This window comes from Antennarius striatus, chromosome 19 (assembly GCF_040054535.1).
Source record: "Antennarius striatus isolate MH-2024 chromosome 19, ASM4005453v1, whole genome shotgun sequence".
Lineage (NCBI taxonomy): Eukaryota > Metazoa > Chordata > Actinopteri > Lophiiformes > Antennariidae > Antennarius > Antennarius striatus.
The window spans coordinates 10000184-10019216 of NC_090794.1; the positions used below are offsets into that span (position 1 = coordinate 10000184).

A 19033-nucleotide genomic window follows, 5' to 3' on the forward strand; every position below is an offset into this window, starting at 1 on the left:
GAGGAAAATTAAAAGATCTGTTTTCTTCTAGTCGCCTCTACTCCCAGCATGAACCCCGGGGTGAGGCAGCTGTCCCTTCAGCACCAACAAGAGCCTCATGTGACCCTTTAAGAAAAACGGTATTCGGTCGCAGCCCTTGCGAGGCGGACAGAGAGAGAGAGAAGACTTGGAACCGGTGACGCTGAGCTGCACATCAGTATTCTCTTTCAGCTTTCCTTTCCATCATCCTGAATTTGTACTAGCTGTATTTCATACATGCACCAAGAGAGGTTCAGCATCCTCCAGCTACAGCCATCAGTCATGAGCTCCAGGAGGTAAATGCAATTTTATTCTTGGTGCTTCTTATTGTTGTTATCTTACATTTTTCTCCAACGCTAGAATGTGATGACGCGCAACAAGAAGGCGCATTCTCGCCTCTTAAAGGCTGTGATTATCTCCAGAAACGCTGGAGCGAATTTTTATTTATTAATTTTTATTTTTTGTTGAAGTGGTGGACTGCACAAGCTGAATGCCTGACTGTGTTAACTGTATTGATCACAAGGGAGGTGCGCAAGCAGAAAGTGTCTTGTTTTGTAACGAGGTTAGGCTGTGCGTCGTCAGAACTGGGCGATGATCTCTCGGTCCGTCTCTCGGTCGGTGTGAACGGGTGCCACCCTATTAACAACAGCGATTGATCATGGGTGATTAGTGCATGTGATGTAACACAGACACGTGTTTTAAAAGCAGTTTAGTACATGACAGTATGGCTGGATATCATTTGACGATTGCCTTCGTTTTTAGAGTGATGCTGGTTTGTCCATGCGTAAATGTAAGATTCACGGATTCGTCTGCAAGCATCCTACAGGATATAGAAACCTGGTGCTATTTATAGGTCAGTTGCAGAGAGGTGCCAAGGACTGCCAGGTTCCCCATTTCTCTCCATCCTTCTAATTATTCAAAATGGTGCATTATAAAAATAAATGCAGGCAGACCTCTACTGTTAAATTGCTGTGGTCCTCACAAGCTATATGACTTCTCATGTTGCTGTAATCCGCAGCTGCACATATTCCCTCCTTCTCTTCTCCACCTGTACTTGGTTGGTCGGTCGAGTATGAGTTGCATGGATGTTACGATGTTTGAGGTAGGGATAGTGAACTTCACCTCATCTGATCAGCGTTTTTAATTTCTGTCCACTCTCAGCAGACATTGAGACGTGTCAAAAACAATGTTGATGTTTGAGATGCTCCATCTCCTCCTTCTGGTTGGAACCTGTCATCGTGTCTATGGAAACCCTGTCCACCTCCTCCTAGATTTTAGCACTGATCAGAAAAGCAACTGTGGTGGCAGGCAGTGTGCCAGCTCAGAAACCACTGCTGAGTCAACTCACACACATGTGGAGCCTGGACATGCAACTGGCCTGATACTGAACGTAAGTGCAGGAGCGGAGGCTGACCCACATGGACGACCTACAAGGTCTGATTCAGTGATGCAACCAGGAAATGGAGACATCTTTGATGGAAGATCTGGGCTGAATCTGGCTGGGAGAGAAGAACACAGTGAGACAGAGAAGATCTGGAGCACATCTGAAGTGGGAGAAGCTCACCTGCCTGTTGATCCAGATGGTAAAAATGACGACACACCTTTCACCATTGAGCCTGCATTAAGTTCTACAGGTGGGAGGGAGCAGTTAGACATTGTTGATGTCAAAGGAGATGAGGGCCAAACAAAACAATCTGGTTTTGGTGATTCAATGCAGACTGAAGTCCAACAAACAAGATCATTTACAGAACTTCCACATACTGGAGTACAGACTGAAAAACAGGCATTCTACAGTCCCATTCCTCCCTCAGTATTTATATCATCCCAGAGCTCTACACCTATGTCAATTTGGAGCCGCGATCCTACAATATCGTCCCTCCCAGATGCCCTGTTACCAGAAATCGAACCAAAACTGATGCCCAGAGAGGACGGATTGGAAAGCCTGTGGACTGAGGCTGCGAGGCTGGGTAGTGGTAAGTCTTCATTTAAATAAGCATAACTTATCTTGATGGGAAATAGTCATCCAAAGCGTTTCAGGTGTGGATTTTTATTTTGTCAAACTTTCTTTAATTCCATTTTTTACTTATGACAAAATCCATTCAGCGTGGTGGAACATCTGCAGTCATTGCCATCATATTAGAATTCCAAAACAGCCTGAAGTCTCCAGCTCGCTGGAGCTTCCAGGGTTTTGGGAGGCTGCTTTTAAAAGTGAGGACATGAAAGCGGCGCGTCTAATGGCAGAGATTTCTTTTGATTGGCAAAGAATGCACCCACTTTTCCATGCTCCACTTTGAACCCCAGCTGGGACCCATGGCAGACTAATTACTTTCTATTCCTGACTCAAGCCTGAAAAAAGAACAAACACAACTGCTGGGAGAAGGCTGGTGACAGGGTGTGTTAGCAAGCCTTTGGCGGATCGGACCCTGCTTTCTCTCGATCTATATATTATCTTTAACTCCCCCCACTCTTTCTTCTCATCCATCCGCACTTCCCATCCAGGCTATTGTGGAGAAAGAGGCAGTTTATTATTAGGAAAGGCAGGAGAGGGAAGTGGATTAAAGGAGTCTGTCTGAGCCAATATGTGTTCCTGCCATCCTTTGGGAGTTTGTCTGATTGATGAAGCTTCTTCCCAATAGAGAGGAACCTGAGAAAAAAAATAATTTGGCCTTAACAGCCATAAGAAAACAAGTTCAGTCTTTATAGGCATTTTTCAGCCTACTTTAGACCTAACGCTAAAACAATAAGCAGTAACAGGTTTTCCTTTTGACAGCTCTCTGTGTAACTCTATGAAGAATCTCCTTTTCAAACAATCCCTCTTTAATTGTGCCTTAGCTGCACTAAGGAATGGAAAAACTTCACTTGATTGAAAGCTGGAGTCTGTCATATGGAACTTTCCTAAATGCTATCATCCAAATTATGTGTAAAAAATACTGCTAGACCTTTAACCCTTGTTTACCCACAGACCTGAACACTAAAATATTTTAGACTGTCTTCATGTCCAGACTTTCATCTTATTTCTATGTTTGTGTTGATACAATTACAGCCAACACCATGGTCCCACTGTCACAAGATGAACCCACAGAAGGCACCATGTCATCGGAGGCGCTCCCTCTCATCTTTGATCCATCTGAAGATGCCGCACCAGAAGCGCAGCCGCCGGCAGCAGCGGCAGCGGTCACACTGGTGCCTGGTGGCGCTCAGACTCCTGCTGCCATGCCTCTGTCAGAGGTAGATCTGGAACAGCTGGATGCCGTGGAAACAGACAGCGACGGTGCTTCAAATGCCCCACCCCTGCTGATTCCAGACTGGTCGTCACCTTGGCAGACGTCTGGAGCTGAGCTGCTGGAGCCAATCAGCTCCCTGGGTCCGTCTGTTCCACCAACTGAGATGGAGGATCATTCTGAAAGAAGTGAGAGAGGTGATGAATCAGGACACACCAACAGACCAAACCAATACAATAAAGACAATACAGAGTTCTGTACTCATAACAATGAGTTATGATTTTATATATTTTTTGCATTAATCACATACAGAATGTACTTTACTGTCAACCATGAATTGTTTCCTGCATGGTAATTTTGTAAAACACAGTTTGAAAATTTAAATGATAACCCTTTTCTGTTTTAGTTTTTAAAAAATCAACCCTCCTAGCAACCTGTTGTTAACAGTAATATGAAAATTGATTTGTAATTTATTAGTTTGCATATTATATGTCTGAAGTTCAAAGACAACTTGTAAACCAATTGCTTCCTTGTGTGTGACTTAAAGTTTTATGCTAAATTTCTTACCAGCGTTGATTTAAAAAATAAATTTACCAATTATAAAACATTGTAAGGTTATGATAATATATTTTTTGACATGAGTCGCACCTATGGCTCCAGAGACCAAATTAAAACTTATCACTATATGTTGAAAAGAGCTGTGAGTTGTAGCTATTCTACACACAGTGTGTTAAGTCCTCCAGTTCTCTTGGTTTCTCATTGTGATTTGTGACACGTACTGCAGGTGCTGTGAGGACACCAAACCTCAAGGAGAGCTTGCCCTTTGCTGGTCCATCTTCTTCTTCCTCCTCCTTTCAACATGTTATAACAACGATAACTATGTCAACCCATCAGCACCAATCCAGATCCAGGTCTGAGGAGATGGAGTCAGACGGTAAGACAAGTGTCATTTCTAACTTAAAAAATAATCCAAATTAAATAATATAAATTAAATAAAGACTCAAAGAGAAAATAGTTTTATGGTGTTTTAATAATTTATAAACCATATGCCCTCAGATCATATTTTTTTTATTCCAATAGAAGAGCAAGATGAAGATGATGAAGATGAGAATTCTGAGGAATCAGTGGAGGATGAGAGTGAAGAGGACCTAACAGAAATGCCTGACACATCCTCAACACAGCCTCCATACAGCCTCATCCCTCCTCCTCCTGTCTGGGTTCAACACAACCAAGGGCTGAGTACGACATCATGGTTTCTAAATCCTATTTCAAAATGTCTAGGGCTCTATTTCAGTGTAATTGATGCTTGTCTTATCTTTATTTGCTGCAACAGAGACACAGGAACCTTAGAACTGCTTCAGTGTATGAAAGAAATAATTTTGTGGGATATTACTCAACTAAATGTGTGTTTCTTTCCTTCCAGTGCGGAGCTGGATTGAACTAATCAGAGAAAAGGTAAGACTGCCCTCTGTTGTCAATGGAAAAGCTCAGCTTAAGTACTGTTGAAGGTGAATCAGATGATTCTTGATTATCGTCACCAAAACGTTATCTTTGAATCCAGATGCAGATGGGTTTTATTCTTCTGCACTGTGAAGCTTAATTGTTCTCTAAAAACTATTAAAAACACATCAACTGTTGTTTCATTATTATAAACATGACCACTGCAAAAAACAACAACAACTAGATTAACAAGTTTAGATTTAAAATTTTAGATTTAAGAATGTAGAATCTAAAGACTCTGTTTTGACCTCTGTGTGTCACCCTGTGCCAGGCGGGCTATGTGTCTGGGATGCTGGCCCCTGTGGGCATCGGCATCACTGGGGCCCTGCTAATTGTCGGCGTCCTCTACAGCATCAGGGTGATTCATCGCAAAAGGAGGAACAGCTTCAAACAAAAGAGGAGGAAGGTCAGGCAGCCAGAGGTCAATACCCTACTTATATTTATCACTTATTTTTTGTTCAACGTGTTACTGAGGCTCTTGTGTTGAGTAGTATGTTGAATTTTCCTCCCCAGCAACCAGGAGAGCCCGGGATCAGCCGTCAGGACCAGGCCATGCTGCTGGCAGATAGCTCTGAAGATGAGTTCTGATGGGAACCCTCTGGCCTCCTTTTGTCTGTGACCAATAGCTGTTGCTCCTGTAATGGAACTCAGTGAATAAACCCATCGCCATGACTACTGCATCTCTAATCACCCTGGGCTGTTTGGCTATGACTCATCTGATCCACAGTGTAACAGTGTTTAGGGCACAAAGTGCACTGGCTGCACAAAGGTCAGTGTTGCACCCCCTGTTTGTGAGCACTTTCCAGAATGTTGTCAGGTGATGTTGACTGTAATGACTTGGCAGGGCTGGTGTGATGCACTCAGACGAAAAAAATAATAATGCTGCTTGTAAAAAAACAAAAATAAATAAGAAAAAAAAAAGGATTAGCAGGGTATTGATGGGATGAAAGTGCTACTGGTAAATTGAGGTTTGGCTTTTGGGAGTTAACAGCGTGGACCAGCAGGTTTCCTTTCCAGTAATAAAAAAAGGGCTGTGGAGAGTTGCATTGCATAAATAATGTAAATGTTTACTGTATGTCGCTGATTTGGGGTCAGTCATGTGAGTGTAAATACCTTTCCATTTCTCACTTCACATCTGGAAACTGTTGAAGACGGGAAATGATTCGTGCTCTTGATGTCAGTGTCTTTGCCTGCTGTGTTCAGACGACAGGAACAATTTGAAAACTGCATTTGATGATCAATATAGAAAACAATGTAGTTCTCCTAATGATTATCCATATCAATAGCAAATCATGTTCATATCCTTAAAACAGTTTGAACAAGATCGATATTACAAAACTGGAGAACTAATGGAATTGTAAGACAGTTTTGCAAAACAACAATAGCCTGGTTTCACTCATATTTGCAATATTATCGTCAGGTGCAATAAAATATGCCATCATTACGACAGTGAATTGGTCAAATTGGGAGAAAAAAAATCCAACATGTATTCAAATAACTTTGTCCATGAAAGAGTTATAAAATTAGCCAGTTTAGTTCTGTTGTACATGATCAAAATCGGTCCAAAGTTAAAATGTAAACCATTTTAATCCATTTAAAATGTGAAAAACGAAAAAAAAAGAAGCATTTTTGGGTGGAGTTACTTGATGGTATCTCACAACTGCTAAATGCTAAACAAGATACTGTGCGTGCTAGTCAGTGAGCTTTAGAGGGAGGGGCAGGTTATCAGATTTTGGTACACATGGATAGAGGCAGGCTGTTTCCTAAGGCAGGCCAGAATAAGCTAAACTGAAGTCTGCTGGCGTTTACCACACACGCTTAAGTGATATTGATCATCTCATGTATCCTCTGACATGAAGGCAGATTGGTTTCCAACATGATTCCCGCACATTCAACCAAGTGTCGCAGTTAATTTCAACTGATGCGTCTTATAAATGTGAGTTTTGTGGAAATGTAAACGCTTTAGCCTGTTCAAAGGCATTTGTTACTGTGAGGTGTATATAAAAAAATCTTACAAAACTATGTAGTTTTGACTCACCAGTATGAATTCATTCTTCAGTCTCTTAAAGAAAATCTCTGTTTTTCTGGCAGTGTTTCTGATCATATACAGATCCCAGAGAATGCAGTAGTATTTTATATCCACTGGAAAAGCACAAACTATGGATGGATAGATCAATACTGTAAGCTCAAAACAGAGATACTCACAAGCTCCTCATTTGGTATAAACTCCTGAAAATATGTACAATTATTTTGAAAGTCTAGGTGTTTGCATCACTTGCAAACATTTTCAGTACACACTTTTGTGCAAAATTATTCCTGATTTACTTGTAGAAGCCTGTGAGACAAAACTGAGGGTGTAATCTACAGTTAAGACTCTGGAGCATATCAAGGGAGTGGTAGAAATGAAAGTGCTTTACACTTTTCATAAAACTAGAGAAAATATGTATTATTTGCAACTAGATGCTGATGCACAGGAGCCTTTTAACAACCTATTAGAACTGGAAAAATAGGAATATGGGTAAAAACCCATCCCCTGCATTATCTGCTGCCCAGTGGTACGGAACAGGCATGGCCATCTCTCCCGCCCATTGAGCCAGTGGTTGTTAAATGACCCTCTGACATCATAGAAGGAAAGTTCATTAACATCTGACTGTTGGAACCTCATGTTGATGCATAGTTAATTCTGTCCAAATTTGACTGACTGGAAAAACAACAACTTTGGTGTCAATGTTGGGCACCCGTGACGCTTTTATTTTTTTAAATGTTTTCAGAGAGCGTCTCACTTCTGACCTGCAGCGCTTTATTGAAAACAATAAAGCGCTGCAGGATGGAATTACTCATCCCTGAAAAAGCCATTAAAGATACAGAATTAAAGAGTTTTCAAACTACCCCATGTTTTATGTGTTAATCCAATGAGGCAAGGACAAATTAAGAAAATGTTTTGTCTCCATTAATGTCTCAATAATGTCATATTCCAGAGATGTAATGAGTTGTAACCAAATTCTTACATCATGAGAGAAGTGTAATAATTTATAAAAGACATATTTGAACAGTTACTCATTTGTAATGCCAGTGATTAAAATACAAAGCTGTCTATTTTTAAGAAAATGTTTGTGTATCACCATGAGCTATCGGATATACTTAATGTCAAACTGCCTGTTTATATGCAATAATGCCGTTTTAGGGTAAATGTGATGTACTGTTGTGGACACTTTTTGTCTCTTTATGTAGACATGAAACATGTGATTAAAGAATTCTTTCAGATGTCTGACTGTGACCTTTCCTTCTCGTTCAGCTTGATAATAGATGATGTAGAAGATGACGACAACACAACCCAGTTTACAGCATTAAAAAAATCAAATAATTTATTTCTGTGTTCTTTTTCCTTTTTCTTTTAAATAAAAGCTATTGGACATTTCCAGATCAAAATCAAGAGAGGGGACAAAAAGAAACAGAAATCTGACATGCAAAAATAATCTTTTGCACACTTCCTGGATGGTGGTAGAGGCGGCGCTGTCCACCCCGAACAGCCTGCAGTAGAGCCCTGGGGGGGGGGGGGGGGGGTTAGGTGGTTAGTTTGTCATCGGGACCACAGATTTTATTTGCTTAGCCAAGATAAACCTTGTTTATTTGACCAAACTGGATTCTTGGGGACATTCTTGATTGTAACACTCAAAAATGAAAGATGGCAGATGTCCCCCCAAATAAGGACATACAACTGGGGTTGTGATTGTTAAAGACGCCACCTGGACACCAAGGCGGACAATCCAGGATGGGAAAAATAACCCGCTTCAGACATCTGTCAACAGTGAACTGGCATGTCAAGTCAAAGTTGTTCCAAATGCACTGTCAGAGAGAGACAGTGGAGTTAATCTATCCAACACATCCATGACTACAAACTGGTGATGATGATGAAGCCCTTCAGTCTGTGATCACGGTGTCGACAGCAAACTTAGGCTCGGAATGCCCAGAAGGAACTAGATTACAAAGCCTTTCCTTCAGGATCTAAAATACCTCCTCATTCTGACCACCGCTATGACATAGGTGTATTTTTTTAAAGGTGTTAGCAACCCTGTCCTTTAAGCCATCATCACTCACCGTGTAAAAGAAAAGGCAGACAGTAATGAGTCAAACACATGGACAGATTTAACTCTTCAAAAACAACCAAGAAGAGTTTAACAAGGGTGGTTGCTAAAGTCTGAAAGACGTGAGATGAGCAGAGAAGATAAAGTTTAGGGATTAGAGTATTTTCATATGACCTCCATGAACAGCTAGGCATTTTCATTTCACCTCTGGATGGGCTTAAGTGGCACAGAAAATTAAAATTTCATCTCATAAATCAACCCAGACAGACCATTTCCCAACAGAAGATTCACAACATGCTGTCAATATATTGAATGAATAGACACTCAAACAGAAATCTGGAAAAAAAGGGGGAAATAAAAGTAATCTGATCCATTGAGTCCAATGCGCAGACAGACACAGAGCTAGAGACAAGCTGTTGTGTGGATGTGAGGTCTGTAAACATCTTCTTTCTCCCCTCCAGGTCTGAACTGCCAAAAAGGGGAATTGAACCCCCCCCCCAAAAAAACAAACACGGGCCTGTTGTGTCACTTGAAACTACTGCGTCGATCCTAAAATAATCTACCATGAATATTTCTTAGACATTCTTGTTTGTTCTGTCCTCAACATTTCGCAGATTTCGCTCTGGTTTTCAGGTGTGCCACATGGCAGTGTGCTTCCTGCTCAGGCAGGAGAAAACCACAAAGAGGACCGCTTGCATAATTTCAAAACCTACAAGGAAAATAGCAGTTTACCTAAAATTTCCTTTTGCAATTTATTCCAAATAAGAAAAACTATCACCTGTGTCCTTTCTACTGAACTGTAGGGGTGGTCTTGAATTGTAAAATGCTGTAAAAAAAAAAAAAAAAAAAAGGAGAGAAAATTTTGTTTGTACCTTCCTGTTGTACGTATAAGGCTGGAGTAAAAAACAGCAGCTCTAAAGGCTCTGATTCTCCTGTGTGTGTGTATGTGTTTGCGTGTGTGTGTGGGGGGGAGGCTCTGACAGTAAGAGAGAAATCTAACAATAGATGAACAGATTCATACATGCACATACACACTGCAGCAATTTCCAAAGAGGTGCATCTTATCTTTGCTGATTTTATCATTTTCACTTTGTAAGAAAACACAAAAGCAACTGTAGCAAAACCTTATTTGCTATCGTTAGTGTGGAGTGGCACATCCAGGTGCGTCTCCAGACCGGAGATCTACAAATGTGAGCGAGGTTGGTTGTGCATTTAGTTAGGGCACCCGGGAAGTGCAGCGTGGACTCATCTGCTTGTGCAAGCAGCGTGAGGTTATAAAGGTGTAAAAGTAGATCATCTAAAATAAACTGAAAGAGAACACAAGAGGAAGAATACTTGTCTATTTTTTTTTTTTCCTGCACAGCATACTCAAACACAAATCCAGGATTTTGTAACACTTTATGCCTGGTCTGGCGCCAAATCCAGAGCAGAACCGGTCCAAGGACGCCGTGTGACGCCCCCTTAGCACAGCGGATCGCCGCAGCTGTGATGCAGAATGCCGATAGATTGGGTGGCACTTTGCGACGAGTACAAACAAATTAATAATCTAAAAAAGGAGTACACGGAGATGGCTAGGGCATATCTGACCACACCAGCATTGGCAAGAAGTCTCTTTAAGGGACCCCGTCTGCTCCTTTTTATGGGAATTTTGCAACAGCTGGCAGTGCATTTGGGAAAAATCCAAAGAAAAACTCCTCAACCCATACTGTGAGGGTTTGATGTTGACAAATTTAGCCGAGGACACTGAAGCAAACAGGTCCACCAGTGGGTAAAGTCTGAGGCGCTAATGGAGTGATTTGTTTCGATCAACTGCTCTGCACCGACATGCTTACACCGAACACAAGGAGGGGCTGGGATGGTTCGCCTCAGACTGTAAATCAACAGGCACTCTTCACGCTTTATCCCCATACTCACATTAAAATAAATGCATGCATATCTTTACAGGCTTCAGTCCTGGGCGCTGAGGCAAGTAATGAAAACAGCAGCAGGGAGCGGCGACGCTCAATTTGACAGGATGGGATACAAAAATTATACAAGAATATGCACAATTCCAATCACGCATTCGTTCACTGCAAACACACAGACATGTTCACTCGCTCACGGTTAATCCAATCACGCCACATACGCATGAAAACAAGCCAAAAACCTGCTTTCAAAAAAAAAACAAAAAACAAAAAAAAACGAGGTGGTACAAACACACAGTCATACTATAGTTTTTCCACCAATCATCCAACCTACAAGGTTAAAAAAAAAGAAACACAAAAATAAACTCCACAAATATATTCTTCCCAGTCTGTTTTTAGAGACCTGCTTCCTTTTTTTTTTCTTCTTGTGGTGTTGTTTTCCCAAAGTCTGTGTCTGTCCTTGCGTTCTGCAAGAGGATTTGGTGCACTGCCACGTCCCCCATAAGGTTTCGGACGCACATCCTCACTTGAGCTGCCTCAGGTCTCGGCCCCCGGTCGATGCAGCATCCAAATTTGAAGGTCAAAAGGGTCACCTGATCCCTTGTCGAAGTCAGCCCTGGGTCCGCCCTCGCTTCCCCCCCCCCCTCTCCTCGGCACAGAAAGAATCAGGGCCTCTTGATTTAAATATCGGGTGGTATGTCGGGCCTAAACAACAATTGTTTAGAGTTCAAGGACAAAAGGATGGTTTGATTGCATGTCTATGCATACCTATGTGCATACTCCTGTGTGTATGAGTGTTGGTGAAAATACTAGAATGAAAATGACCAGGGCAGAGCTGAGGCTGTCAAGCTGATAGTGTTGGAGGTGAACAGCACCCGATGTCCCATCCTTCCCCGTCCCCTCTTCTTTCCTCTAGCGGAGCCACAGTTTGAGCCGCAGCGCGTCCACTCCGTTCAGGTAGTATCTGAACAGCCGCTTGTCTCTGACAAACCCCAAGTTCTCATACAGCTTCAGGGCTGATTTGTTGGTGATTTCAGTCTCCAACACAACCTGATGACACAAATACATACAAGTTTATGACCATCTCAGAATGGGGTACAGTAGATCTGTTGTTTTTAGTTTTTTACATGTGTTACAGCAGGAAATGGAACATTACTGGAAATGATTTGCTGTCATGTGATTAATGGCAATTTCACTATAATAATTCAACGCAATGACAACTTTGTTGAGTCAAGCATATGCTCTAGAAAAAGTAGTATAATTTGAGAAAACCCACTCAGTCTTTTAGCCCCTTTCACATGGTCTGATCAAGTTGGAACTTCTGTGTCTTTATTGTGAAGGCCTACCTGTTTGACTATTTGTGCAAGAGAGGATAAAATGTGAACAAAAAAACATTTGCAAACTGGGAAGACCATGCCAAGTTCCGGGAGCTCTGGGGCATAAGATTAGATCAAATAAAAGTAAAGCTTCTGTTGCAGTGCAAATATGAATATCTGCTAAATATATAGAAAAACCTTTTTTTTTAAAAAAAAAAAAGCCCTTTGACACTCAAGTAACAAAGCTGTGAAATACGCAGCATTGATACTTGGTATCGGTGTTTGCAGTGACTGATTGACAGATAGCTTTGTGCTCTGAAGAGCAGTGTACCAGTGTCAATCTCCTTTGTTCTTGGGGAAAAGCCATTACAGAACCTATGTTCAAGCATGAATACATCAGAAGGGTTAAAGTGAGAACTGACTGTGTGTAAATTAAACAGTGGCTGAGAGAAAGATTTGAAGCAGCTGACACTGAAACCAAGGTTACTGGCAAACTAAGACTAGTGAAGGACAGATAGAGAGCCTTGAAGCGCCAGCAGAATATTTCTTCCTTGAGTTTTCTTTCGGCTCATGATTGTAGAAGCTTTGGTGTTGAATACCAAAATTAAAACACGAGCAAAGCGCATTTCTGTTCTATTTTTTTTGTCCAAAATGATCTGGACAACAAAAAGTTCTTGTTTAAAGTCCACAATTATATTATGAGCGCACATTCTAACTTGGATTTTATTAGACCCTTGCAATGTCATGCGTGCATTGGCACAAGTGGGTCGCTGTTGCCAGCATTTGTGTTTCAGGCCTCTCAGATTCTCCAGATCATTGAAATACTGTTTAAAAAGACACAACTTGTGAATTGGACCTTTTTCCAGTGGGAAAAGGTCTGTGGCACTTACCTCATCACAATCACCCTCAACCATGGCGTAGATGGCCTTCTTCACCAGATTAGTACCTGACACAGACAAGTCCGGGTCAGTCATAGCATAAAACACACAGACTAGTTTTTTTTTATGGCGTGAATCCCAATAAATTAATAATTCCAATAAACAATCCTAATACTAATAAATAATAAAGTTTTTTGAATAATAGTGTGAAGAACACAAAATCCTAACAATGTCACATCTCAGAATGGATAACTTTTCTAAACCATATTTGCAAAAAGAGATATGATTGAGAAAAGAAGCACAAAAGGTGCCGTTGCACAACACTGTCTCAGTTCCACATTATCAGCCATGTTTTTCTTTTTTTTTCCCAATTCTACATGAGACACACAGTTGTTCTCTCACCGATACTTTTCCTTCTGTGTTTTGAGTCTACTGCCAGCATGGCGATGTAGCCACGACGGAACATCTTCTTATGCATGTCAAGCTTACATACTATGGCCCCAACACACTCCTGCTCCACCATGGCCTGTGACAGAAACACACAATAGTTAAGTCCTCCCAATGTCTATACTGGTTGCCGTTGACAACATAACAGTTCCCATACAGTTATGTCATCTTGCCAGTTCTTCTGGCTCTCTGATTTGACCCCCCCCCCACCTTTCATGACGCTTCCTTTAATGTTACTTAGAGCGTCCCTGACAAACTGGAACTGTTGGTTTACAACCTTCATACTCGCATGACGAGAAAAAGATAGCCTTTTCATTGAGACACAACTTTGAGCAAAACTCTTCCTGCTAAAACTTAGAATGAAGTCAAACTTTGCTTTTCCAAAAGTCACACGTATAAGATCTACATGTTATTGTTAAACCAGATGTGATACTGTGATGTCATTTTTGCTGTTTTGACATTTCTACTTCATATTTAAATACACAATCATGACAGGGTGGGGAGCTTTGTGACAGAATCGGGGTGTTGTGGAGACTAGTAGAGATCCTTTAAAGTCCAAACCAGTGTGTCACCATTACACAATTTGCTCCGGGATTAATAAAGTATCTCTCTATCTACATATGCATGTGATTCACGTCAGCTGTGAATCACGTGTGTGCTGAGATAGACACACCGACAGGTCTACGCTGGACTCTGAGGTGATCACGTGTGAATGTTTTCATTTCCGTCATGAGATGGTTCCAGTTTGGTACTCACCAGAAAGCAGAGCTGTGGCCAGTTGTGAATGAAGTACCTGTACGTGTAAATCGAATAAGGCTCTGATAAGTCCTTGGTGATCAGTCTCATGATCCACGGCATCTGAAGCTCAGACTCGTAGCGGACGTAACAAATGCCGCGGCTCTCCTCTGGCGCTCGGCCCGGAGAGCTGTTCAGGTCGAGCCGGGCCAGCTCCACGCTCGGTGCCTGCTGCGGGTCAGCGGGGCTCTCCTCTCGGACGGGTTTGGTAGCATCCAACGTGTCAACACTCGGCGGTCTGAGGGGTTCCGTGTGGCTAAATGGTTCCTCGTTCGTCTCGTCTCCGCGGTGGCTGCGGGCCGCCTCAGTTCTAGAGAAACCCGGCACCCCGTTCATGCTATTGTTAACCAGAGATAGAGCTCCGTTTTTGGATAAGGGGCTGTGGCCTTCATGTTGGCAATGCTCACTATTGTTTCTCGCGGTAGAGGATTCCTCACTGCTGCCGCTGCTGTCACAGTTACCCACGGACGGTCTCGCATTGTCAGGCCGGTTTCCTGTGTACTGGTGGCCGTCGGTGTCCTCCGAGGGGCTGGCCAAGCCGTTTAGCTGCTGCTCCCGTGACGGCATTTTGAGGTGCAACGCCGCCGGGCTAGCATGAGCTAGCATGTTTTTCTTATGCTTGACAGATGCTTTGACTTCGCTTACCACGTGCGATGTCTTCTCCGTGTCGGCGGGGAAACAGTCCTCTCTGCGGCAGGCCGGCTCTCCGTCTCCCCCGGGCGGCTCCGCGCTCCGAGCCGCGGGGAAAGCAGGAATTTCAGCCGGGGATGCAGGCAGTGCGCTACTAGGCCCAGGCGGCACTGTGGCCATCCCACCGCATTAAGGTGGAGATTCACACTCGGAAAACGTAGAACACAATCTCATCAACAAGGCAAAGGGATTTACAATCAGTGTAGACGGTTGTTCATCGAAGATCACATAAATCCACAGGGTTTGAGGCGATAATGTGTCCGCCAGCGATGTTTGTCACTGCTTTCTCCTCGATTTCCCTGCTACCGCAAACTGCTGTCGCAGCAAACGCCATTGCAACAGCAGTCAGTACCGTTTTACGACAGTGCCGTAAACCCATGGCAGATGCGGAATTTACGATGCAGGGCTCGAGAATATGCCAGACAGAGGTTACATTAGTACAGAGTGGAGAAAATAAAGTTAGTTTGGTGTCATTGATAATAATACTGACAGAAGCTTATACTGTTAAATAAGTGGCCAAAAAGTTTTATTGTCTTTTAACATGAATTCAATCGATAACTTTTTTTTTTCAATTAAACGCACCTCAAAGCCTTTGTACTATATTTTAGGTTTTCATTTAAATTCAAAGCGTTAAACTTTTGTGTAATAGTAAATCTTATATCTTTTCACCACATTCGGTAATTTTTAGTACATTGTTTCACAATTTGTTTTAATATTTATTTTTACCAGTCGTTTCTACGGTTTTAATTACAACTTTAAAGAGCGCTGTGAGATCTTGAGTGTTAAGTGCATTCGAAATAAAATGTATAATAATAATAATAATAATAATAATAATAATAAACTTCAGTCAGTTTAAAGTTTAATACAGTGTGTATATCGTCTCTTAGTTATGAGACCACTTTTTAAGCCAACACTGATAAGTTGGTTACCAGCAGAGGACGCCAATGCGTACAGTTTCTGGATAGAATTTCTACTTTCCTTTGAAGCATCACTGACTTTCATCCAGCAGATGTCGCCTGTACATTAGTTTCATTTGGTCGTCTTCATCCTGTAGTCCATCCTGCATTTATTTAAAAGATTACTACAGTACTTGCTTTCTTTACCAACTCTGGCAAAAGGGACTATGAATTATTTGAAGGACGAGTTTGTAACACAGTCGTTGCATTTAATGCTACGTCTCATTTTAACTTCATTTTAACCCCTCAAGTGTGATGACGTGTTTCAGCACTAGACACTGGACAGAGGCTGAGACAATGGGACTGAAATGTAGATGGATAGAAATATAGATATATGCTTTATTAATCCCGTAGGAAATTGCACAATGTGTTTGATGAAATCACTGCCAACTTCCTGTCTTTAAAATTCTGGCATGGCATTAATGTTATTCTGAAACATTCAAAAGATATACAGTATATGCAATTTTTCTCTCTCAAGGAGTTTTAAGAATGAATCATATATTTTCAATGCAATTGTCAATTCCATTGTTTTCATAGCATTGCAAAACTCTTCTGATGAGTTGGAGATAGTTTTTATAAAGTTATCTCCAAATCTACTCCACTAATGACCCGTAAAAAACAGTGTTTGTTTTAGCCTACAAACAGAAGAAAACATGTTCTAGTGTTTGTATTCAATAAATGTTGAGGTGTGAAAGAGCATATAAAGCTGTTCTGACTTCAAAATAAAGATGAAAATATCATAAATATGAAATGATAAGTTACATTGTTTTGTCAGGAATGTATTGTTTCTTTTCTTTTATAACAGGTCAGTGTCCTTACAACATGTCTAAAATAATTGGATGTATCTTGTGAAATACAAAAAAAATTCCCAACTGATATTGAACAAAACAAACTTGATTGGGAATAACCTGACAGAAAGAACAGCCTGGCTTTAGTCCAGGTTTGTGTGCGGTGCTGTTTGCCTGGCTTTAGCGGCTCCTCATCAGGTGGATCACTGTTCGCCAACAATACCGTATAGACTTTCAAGTGCAATAGTTCTGCATTATTTCCTATAGATGGAAAAATAATGTCAGATGTATTTTAGATATGTGTTACAAAGAAACAGACAGAGAGATAGACAGTGAGGGAAACGGCCCTTTGAAAACTAAGCCTTGGGGCTGAGAACTCTCTGAAGTGCTGGAATCAGACATGCACAATCAGTTCCCCTCTTCAGATCTCCTTTACGGGCCTATCTACTTGAACAGGCTTCTTTTAATTACTTTCTCTATCACTTAGCGAGCTGCGCCTGAGACTAGGAGCAGCAGTGTCTTGCCAGATACACTTGGCTGGTTTGAACCCATATTTATATATCTTCTTTCTCACAACCCTGTCCCATTTACCTTCCCTTCCTCCCTCCTTCTCCTTTCTCCCTCTCCTGCTTTCATTCAATGCTGTTGTTGTTTCTCCACGACTCTTCCCATCGTGCCTATTCCAAATATCTCCAGGGCATCAGTTGCGTCATGTGACTGGTGTGCTTGTGATTACAGAAGTTGGCAACCATACCCATCTATGAGGAAGAACCCAAAATATCTCGAAAACCACAGCATGTTAAGTAGGCAGTGGGGAGCTCAGTGGAGAGTGGCAACATGCTAGACACAACCCTGTCTGTCTGTCATTCTATCTGTCTGTCTGAACACATCTCATGGGCTCCAGGCCAACCTTTAAATCTTCTGTTTCACCCTCGCTCTATATCGTTCTCCTGCCTGTCATTTTGGGCCTGTTCTCCTGCTCAACTCTTCATAACTCTGTGGTGTCTGGTCCACTGGAGGTGTGCTTAATTAGTTTTTTCTCCATTTATTTTGGGGCTAATGTTAGAGGGTCTGAGAAGAACAAAAACGGGTCAGGCCGGACGGATGCAAGTGTTCGCTGTGTGGTTGCCAGATTCCATCGTTCTGATTAAGGTTGGCTGCAAACTGTCTGGAGTATTGTCGAAAGAGAGAGAGAGAGAAAATCACAGTGGACGAAGGTTTCCTTATGCATACAGACATCTTGCTTATTTTACACAAGAAATCACTCTGTATTTGTTTCAACTTGGTTTCTCCTCTCATTACATTGTCAAATGACAAACACATATGATCTAATATAGAATGAACTGAAATGCGGTCTTTGCCAGGGCATTTCTTCTTTGCTGTATAAGGGTCTTTGTTGTGTGTTGTCATTCATATCGCTCACGACACTCAATACCATTTTCAGGTAGGCATTGCAGCTATACCCATTGATGCATCCATTGCATTGCTGTTTTTTCTATGGATGTGTAGAATAAAAAACATCCAAGGAAGACATCAAAAGATCAATCCATACAAGTGAAGTATACATCAAATGAGTGTGTGAAGTGTCCATCAGTTGTTTAAATGCAGTGATCATTTAAATGAAACTAAATCAGAAGATGTGTCTAGAAGAGCTTCAGCCTACAGCACTTTGAAGGCTAGCTGTTTACTTATTGTTCTTTTGGCTTGGATTCACAATAAAACAAACAAACAACAAGAGCTGTTTTTAAATGCATGGAAAATATGCACTCACAGACTTTTAACGTATTACTTTGATAGCAAAAAGGAGTGAGAAAAGCTGAAAGAGATGCTTTGACCTTCTCCTCCATCCTGTGGAGATGAAGAGTGACCAGATAAACGGATGTGAGGCGAGAGGAGGTGAGAGGAGGGGAGAGGAGGGGAGAGGAGGGGAGAGAGGAGGAGAGAGGGCATCTCTGGCATGGCTGGAGACCCTCAGTGTTTGAGGGTCCCGGGGCCCTTTATACAGGCGCCAGCCCAGCGGGGAGGCAGAGACAATCACGCAGCACCAGATTCAATGCACAGAGATGGAGGGATGGAGCGAGATGAGGAGACACAGAGGGGAGGATTGAAAGGGTGGGTGTTGGGACAAAGCACACAGCTGAAGCAGGTGGAGGACATGACAAGGAGAAGAGTGGATGAATCCAGGTAGAAATGGACAGGGCTACGTCATGAAAGAAGTGAGTTGAAAGACAAGTGAGGAAGGAGAAAAACGACCATGTGGATCAAGAGGAGGTGAGAGGAGAAGGAGTAAAAGAAAGGGGGGGGGGAGCAAGCAGAGAGAGATAGCATATATTCCCTCTGTAACAGTCTTTATCACCAGCCCAGATCGTGGCGTATGAACAGTGATCCAAGTCAACCATCTGCTGAGGCTAGATAAGCCTGGGAGAGCGGGGTAT

The 19033-nt window shown here is 42.0% G+C and overlaps 2 protein-coding genes across 2 annotated transcripts; one reads left to right on the plus strand and one right to left on the minus strand.

Annotated features, from left to right (window-relative positions):
- The first annotated feature begins 4075 nt into the window (after positions 1-4075).
- Positions 4076-5696, plus strand: LOC137613720 (armadillo-like helical domain-containing protein 4). The gene is made up of 5 exons (XM_068343130.1): positions 4076-4173; positions 4320-4478; positions 4663-4694; positions 5011-5160; positions 5253-5696. Exons 1-5 carry the CDS (start codon positions 4119-4121, stop codon positions 5325-5327), a joined length of 471 nt encoding a protein of 156 aa, XP_068199231.1. The 5' UTR covers positions 4076-4118; the 3' UTR covers positions 5328-5696.
- naa30 (N-alpha-acetyltransferase 30, NatC catalytic subunit) lies at positions 5691-15239 on the minus strand. The gene is made up of 4 exons (XM_068343129.1): positions 14126-15239; positions 13325-13448; positions 12935-12990; positions 5691-11778 (listed from the first exon to the last, which is right to left on the minus strand). The coding sequence occupies exons 1-4, from the start codon at positions 14972-14974 to the stop codon at positions 11641-11643; spliced, it is 1167 nt and encodes a 388-aa protein (XP_068199230.1). The 5' UTR covers positions 14975-15239; the 3' UTR covers positions 5691-11640.
- Positions 15240-19033: the final 3794 nt, after the last annotated feature.